At 34.3% G+C, this 7,430-nt stretch overlaps 1 protein-coding gene across 1 annotated transcript; it reads right to left on the bottom strand.

Moving 5' to 3' along the window:
* Positions 1 to 172: 172 nt before the first annotated feature.
* LOC110409879 (O-Glycosyl hydrolases family 17 protein) lies at positions 173 to 4,451 on the bottom strand. The gene is made up of 2 exons (XM_021419373.2): positions 3,166 to 4,451; positions 173 to 1,464 (listed from the first exon to the last, which is right to left on the bottom strand). The coding sequence occupies exons 1-2, from the start codon at positions 3,636 to 3,638 to the stop codon at positions 366 to 368; spliced, it is 1,572 nt and encodes a 523-aa protein (XP_021275048.1). The 5' UTR covers positions 3,639 to 4,451; the 3' UTR covers positions 173 to 365.
* Between the last annotated feature and the right edge of the window lie 2,979 nt (positions 4,452 to 7,430).

The raw sequence follows: 7,430 nt of genomic DNA, 5'->3' as shown, positions 1-7,430 counted from the left end.
TATAGAATACATCAAACTTGAGACTCTTCGTCCATGGTATCCATGCTCTCTTAGCCTTGAAAAGCTGCTCTACCGCAACACATTCATGCAAAAACAGGGTTTGTCTCGTTGAGATAATGATCTATGCATAAGCACGGCATCCATATGAAATATCAAGAAAAGTAGTTCTACATATCAATCAAGACAATGACTATTTAATTTAACGTATAAGTCTACTTTTTCTTACATCATACAATGATATACTACAATAATCTGCAATCATTTGAATATATAAATGACTCTTAGCACTCAATATCCTATGTTGACGTTATCAGCTTCATAAGAGGGGACCCAGAAAAACCCGCCTAGAAACTGCCTTTCCTTTTTCATATTCTAAAGGCCCAAACTTGCCATAAAATTAAAATCCAGCTGATTAACCACCTTTGATACGGTCTAAAACTTGAACTGGTATCAGTGACACCAACAAGAAACCTACAGTCGCCAACCGAAGGATCTAGAAAAGTGACCATACCAAGTCCATCAAATTTACAACTTTCTTCATTCTGCATTAGCAACTGATAGTAACTGTTGAATGCGTACGAAACATTTCCCTTTGCTCCAATGCTATTACATGATCCCCCATAGTTGAGTGTAGTGCAATCTGCGACATTACATGCGACTTTCATGTGATTTGCCACATTAGAGAGATCCCCAGATGAGTCTGCAACACACCATCTAGATGGGAGATACTGAACATTCCTGGCATTCTTTAACTTCTTGTTGCCCAAACCAAGGTTTAGCGCATATTTAGCCTGGCCATCAAAGGAGAAAATCCCCCAGTGCCGTTCAAAGTTTCCTGGAAGAGTGCTCTTTGCCCCCTCATCAAGTAGACTGAAAAGATAGATATCCATGGGTGGAACAGCAGGCCTAAGAGGGGTTCCGTTGTTACTTAGCACATGATTGATCAGGCCTTGGTTGAAAACCCTAGCAGCAGTAAGATTTGCACCAACCGCTCCATCCGTAGGCCAACCCACCTCCCCAATGACTATGGGCATCTGCCCATATCCAATTTTACTGAGGGCCGCAACTAATGTGTCAAAATTTCCATCAAATGCATTATAGTAAGTGTTGGAACCGTCTATAACAGGATGTGTAGTGCCCTCAAAGAATGCATAATCTTGTGGAAAATCTGAGTTCCCATAGAGGCTTAGAAATGGATAAATATTAACTACAAACGGAGAACCATTTGAGTTTAGGAAAGAAAGAAGTTGAGTCATAATTTGACTCAGCTCCGGTCGAAATGCCCCTTGAGAAGGAACATTGGATTCATAGGCATCAGCATTACAAGGGACTACTAACTTTATGTATCCTGCAAGATTTGCTCTGGCCAAAGACTGCTGCAAATTGACCAAAGCAGGGACTACATAGGACTGAAATTGACCTGCGTAACTTGTAAGGAAGGGTTCATTTCCTACAGCGATATACCTGTCATCCAGCCAGAAGCAAATAACTTTAGAAGATGTGCAACAGTTTAGCCACACTAGCATATAAAAATTTTACAGAAATGTGGTAAACTCAGATTTCCTACAACTCACTGCTTTGATAAACATTAGGCTAATTTCAAAGCAATAGATGCATGCATAGGATATCCAGCTCAGGGGTCTCAATAGAAGGGGAAAGTGCTTGATAAATTTTATTTAGACAGTCAGGGCCATGTAAATTCTTGAATTGAAAGATTCAGAACTTGGCATTACATAGATGCCAATGAAGGAAGAGTAAGCAATCCAACTTGAGGTAATTTTGTCTCATTAATCTCTCCTGAGGTTGAGATACTAAGTATTTTCCATAGAAAAAGTATTCTTCCTCATTTTTCTTTTTATGATCCTTGGTGAAAAAGAAATTATTAAAAGTTACTACATACGGGAGAATAAGGGTGCATTCAATTGCCAAAAAGATCCTTACACAACATCATCATCCAAAGACCAACCAAACCCAACCAACAAGAAAAGAAGGAAAAAAAAGAAATTAAGAAAGAAACAAAACTTCCCTTCTTGCTTGCTTCTAGTTATCTTTATCAGACAAATGCCTACAGATAAGAAATTTTTACCTTCTATTGTCTTCACTATCTAAGTAGAAGAATATTTTAGCTTATGTGCACCAGGTTTTCCTCCCCATCATTTGTTTTGAGTGTAAATCTACAATCACTTAGACCATGACCACAGTGACAAAGAAGACACTTTAATCCAAATATCAAAATAGTATTAATGAAATAACTTATAAAGGATGGATAAAATTTTATATACCATCACATTAAATAATGTTGTTGCGTTGGTTATAGTATGAGGAGTTGTGCAAGCAGCTTGCTATGGGGAATGGCATATGAACTCTGGCATAGCAATCCACAGCTTTCACGGATAAAGTAATTTAACTGTTGAGGCTGTAAGGCAGTATGCCGCTGCATATGCCTATAAGAAATCCATACTGAGGACACCGCTAACATTAGATTGGTTAAACATAGTTTGAAGATGCAATTACTAAAGGATGCTAATCTATTTAAATTCTCCTAAGATCAACAAATTAAGATTCCTTTGTTAGTCCTATATAACAATTGAGAAGATTAACAATATATTCAAAAAAATTTTAGCCTATGCAAGAAACTTTTTGAATCATTTATCAGCTGAATTTACGCAAGGGGTTTCCACCACTAAAACCAAGCATACAGCAAAATATCTTCCCGAGTTATCAGCTATTATAGATGATGACATACTAATTAAGTATCTGCTTATTCCCATATATAACCCCTTCCCCCCGCCCCCCCAATTATTTTCCTGTGGGTGTCCATATAAAAATTCTTAACTACTTTAAACTTATTATTTCATTTTCTCATATAATTTCTAATCTATTATAATCTAGCCTAAAGTTTTCTCAATCTTTCTACAAATCTATACTGCGCCTAATCTGTTTGGTAGCCAGAAAAGCTTGGAAAACAAAGATGCCAAAACATATACGGATTCACCTAAGGGATCATTACCCTTATGCTTTTATATAGTTGATCTGAAGGTGACAAAAGCAAAATCAAACACCAACACAGCAAAAATTACTTTCTTTGAGTTCTTTCTGCAACCTTTCACTCAACAAGTAAAAAGGGGAAATCAGTAGCAAATCTTAGAGAAAGACAAGAATTACCTGATATCAGCACCACCTTTGCCTATATAAGTAGAGACATTCTGACGAACCCAGAAATCAGCAGCCGCAGGGGAAGAGCTGAGCGTAGCCAACATCTCATTTGGTATCCCAACCATGACTTGAATCCCACTCCCCATCAAAGCTCTCAGCACTAATGGGTCAGCTTCAAAAAGCTTCACTTTTTGTATGTTGTTGTCCTTCAGCAGATCCACCACGGTTGATGGCTTCAGCTTGTGGAATGACAGTGTCCCCCAGTTTACCCCTATTGCTGACTCTGCCACTAAAACAAACCCTGAAAATATCATCAGCATCATCACCATTGCACGAACAAATAGTGATGATCCAATGATTCTTGCTCTTGGGGCTGTCATTTTTCTCCCTTGTGGACTTCTTTGGCAATAATCTTTCATTTTCTGATTTGGGTTTGCTTTGATCCCAAAGGAGAGTCGTAAGGGACTGAGAGGCATGGGCATAGGACGTTCAGAGAGATGCAAGTGAGAACTACTCACTAACAACAACAGCGTGCAACCGCAAAGGGAGTAAAGTTTAAGAATGTGCCAGACCCCAATTTATTATTGCGATTAATTGATTTTTTTTAATGCTAGTAAATTAATGACTCAAATACCCTCAACTGGTCGTTCATGGTCGTTTCAAACCGCTGCTAATTATCACTGTGGTCTTTTGGGCATGCAGGACAAAACAATCAGAAGATAAAAAGCAACACTTTTTCGGTGATAACACTATCTTGAACTCAGCAGTTTGAAGTTTGAACACGAGATATGGGTGTTTGATTTTTTTTAGCATCAAAGCTTAGATGAAAGTTTATTCGATTTGCATAATGCAGGGCCGTTCAGTTGTCCAGATGAAAATGAAAGCTGAAATAAAATGTCAAAGAAAGGGCTAAGAGTTTGGGGTCGTTGATGTGAAATTCTACCTAAGACGTGAGGGACAAATGGATTGTCAGGTTAAAAGCAAAATGCATTTTTTCACAATGGTTGCTGGTGCTGCCCCCTGGTAGTGCTTGTGCTGCCCCCTGGTAGTGCTTTCTCTAAATCTTGACAAAATCTAGACACCTGTCTCTATTCCCTCATTCCCTGGAGAGTTCTCACATTCCAACACCCCAATTTTTGGAATCTTTCATGTGATAGTGTCCTTGTAGGATTGAGAAGTTCAATTGGAACATGATTTCTCTCTGTTTTTTTTTCCCTTTTCATTTCTTAATTTTTGCTCTCGAAATGTGATGCCCACTGTTATTTAATAAACAATTGTTCCATCTTTCGGGCTGATGTACTTTAAATATTCAAAAAAAAAAAACAAAAAACACAAAGTTGTTGCCCAAAAATACCTTCTAATTGTTCCTTAAAAATAAGAATGTGAAATTATTAGTTATATACTACATAACAGTCTTAAATCCCCGTCTGTCCTGGTGCTAGCAAATCATCTGAGAACGTATCAATTACAATTATCATTTTATACAGTCATCTAACATAATCATGAATTATGTAGTGTTCATCAAAATATTATATAAAATTTATATTTATAAATATGAATCTCACGTGACTTCTTATTGTGATGGATAATTGTAGAATTGTACTAAACATAATTGTATGTGACATGCTTCCAAGTTTTACACACACATATTATATGTGTGTGTCTCAATTTCTTACATGATAAATAAATACAAAGGAAATAAATTAATTTTTTATTTAATTAGCTTAAAGTATTATGTGTCTTTTTTTGTATAAAATTACATGTTTGAATGTTTAGATTTAAATGAAAGGAGATTTAAATTCTACTTTTTAAATAGAGATATCATTCATCAATCAATAAATTAAATTTTTAATTGATTATTTTTTATTTTTTTATTTATATTATAATTATATTTATCATTGTATGATTTAGGATGACATATTTTGACCACCCGAACACACCCACGGTAGAAAAAAAAAGAAAAGAAAGAAACAAAATTGTAACCCTGCTTTATTTGCAAAAAGTTATTACCCAACTCATGCTTTTTATTGATGGTATATTTGACAGAAATTTATTCTCCTTTGTAAAAATAGACATGTCGGCATCTATCTTGTATGAATTGTTCCGAGTGTTGATTCGTTCTTTTTATATTCAAAAGACAAGATGAGATTTTATTTAATTATTATGCAAACATTTATAAATCATAAGATTATCAACTATATAACAACCAATATATAATTTAATGGTTTTTATTCCTCTTTAGATCTAAGATTTGATTCTGAGGATTACAATCTTAAGATTATCAACTATGAATTGGAATAAGTCCTCAAAATCTCAAGAAAAAATATTCTCGCACTGAATTTAACATTAAATTTATATTTAACATTGTAATTAAAGTTATATTTAATCAACATTCAAATATTTAATTTATTTATGTTTGATTATAATGGTTAATGTAATGCCTGATTGGACATAAAAGGAAAGAGCATTTAGCACCTCTTTTCATTTCATTTTATACGTGTGTGTATGCATAGCCGTCCATCTTTTTTGAGCCTTTGGAAAGTTGCAAAAGTGGTGGCATCGCCCTCTAGATGCCACGTTAACGAGATTAGGATTCCCTATTTCTCACCAATTCAGAGCTCGCAAAGCAAATGCTCTGTCTTGCTTTTCTCTATAAAGAGCAAAAGTCAAAGAGCAAACTGATACACGGGCCATTTCGCCCTGCTGTATAACGTCGTTGGTGATTCCGTTTTTCTCTTTCACACCTTTAACTTTCTTGCTAACTTCCATTGAAAATGAGATCTCGATGGGCACGCATGTCCCTCAAATGTAAAATAATCAGAAAGCTTGTTTTTTAAGCCATGTTGGAATTTTGGAGCCAAATCATCAGGTGCTAATCATGAACATGCTTATCACTAATTATCCCATTGCTTTGGCAATCCTGCAAGGTGGCTTTGCGGTTTTGCAAAGGTTATATATATAAAGCAACTGATTTGCATGGCCCCGAATCCATTATTCTTATAATCATTTATGACACTTTTGTGGAAAATTAAGCATTTCACAGTATGTGTATTAATTTGTCTCTGCTTAAATACAAGAAAATACGAGCTTATAAAGTTGTTTATGCTTGTAAGGAGCATAAGATAAAAGAAAATCATGTGGCCCAATAGCAACAGCCTAATACTAACAACTCGTACATCCAAATACAAAAGAAAATTGAACCCATTAACATCATTATTGATTATCTTGTCCAACCAAATCCAAGTACGTAACCCAAGGTCGTGTGTAAGAGTCACATGTCACAAGGTTCCAAGTAAACTAGCTGCGCGGATCAATATTTATCCATTAGATTTAAAGAATTATGTACCATATATTCCATTCATTGGTTTCAATCTCACTCCTATCACAGTTTTAAATCTCATCATTATTACCAATCTGGTCGGTATAAAAAGTAATGTAGCATTTCATTAATTTCACACCCTTGAAAATTAATTGCAATATTTAGTTAAAAGAACCAAATTCAACACTTTCATTTGGACCAAACAAAATTGGATCCATCCCTTTTTTGGGCCTCGAAAGGTTATAGGCTCAAATGTAACTCAGGTTTTGAAGTCTACACCATGATCCACAAATTCGACCCATTGATAATCCACAAAAAGAAGTGCTGGCCTGATAATTATTTTTGGTAATTATATTAGCTATTGTAATTGCATTTGTAGCAAACCTAATCTCAAGTTGCGACCTAACCCTTGTCACGCCTACTCTGCCACCCGTTTAATTTCGTACAAATTGGGTATTGATTTATTTCTTCCTTTTTTGCTACAAGATTATGTTGCAATTTCCTTATCTTTATATATATATATATATACACACACACATACATACACCAAAAACACATGGATATATAAAAATTATTTTTAATTAATTTTTGATATAATATGTAGAAAATCTTTGAACCATTTACGGATTTTTTTTTTGAAAATTAGCAATTCATTTCATAAGAAAATGAGCTTTATGAAATTTAAAATTAAGTCTTTTTTTATTAAATTCAATTAAAACTTTATGTGTTAACTTTAAATCAAATAAATTATAACTACTGGTTGAATAATTATTATTAATCAAAATATCATTTATCATTTTATAAAATATAATATTAACTCAACATATTAAACTGTCATAATAAATAACATGATTACATAATCATGTTGTATTTTTACTTTTCACACCATTATCATATCATTATTATATAATATAAAATGATAAATGATATTTTAATTAGTAACAATTAATCAATT

This window comes from Theobroma umbraticum, unplaced genomic scaffold, assembly GCF_002168275.2.
Source record: "Theobroma umbraticum cultivar Fairchild unplaced genomic scaffold, ASM216827v3 scaffold_44.0, whole genome shotgun sequence".
Classification (NCBI taxonomy): Eukaryota; Viridiplantae; Streptophyta; class Magnoliopsida; order Malvales; family Malvaceae; genus Theobroma; species Theobroma umbraticum.
The sequence above is the reverse complement of the archived record's forward strand: the minus strand, read 5'-3'. Positions and strand labels throughout refer to the sequence as shown.

Bases quoted from the DNA above. Each gene is read 5' to 3' on its own strand.
- LOC110409879 (XM_021419373.2), bottom strand. From the start codon at position 3,638: ATGCCCATGCCTCTCAGTCCCTTACGACTCTCCTTTGGGATCAAAGCA. The intron at 1,465-3,165 runs GTAATTCTTGTC...GCTGGATGACAG, and splicing joins AAAGGTGGTGCTGATATCAG to GTATATCGCTGTAGGAAATG.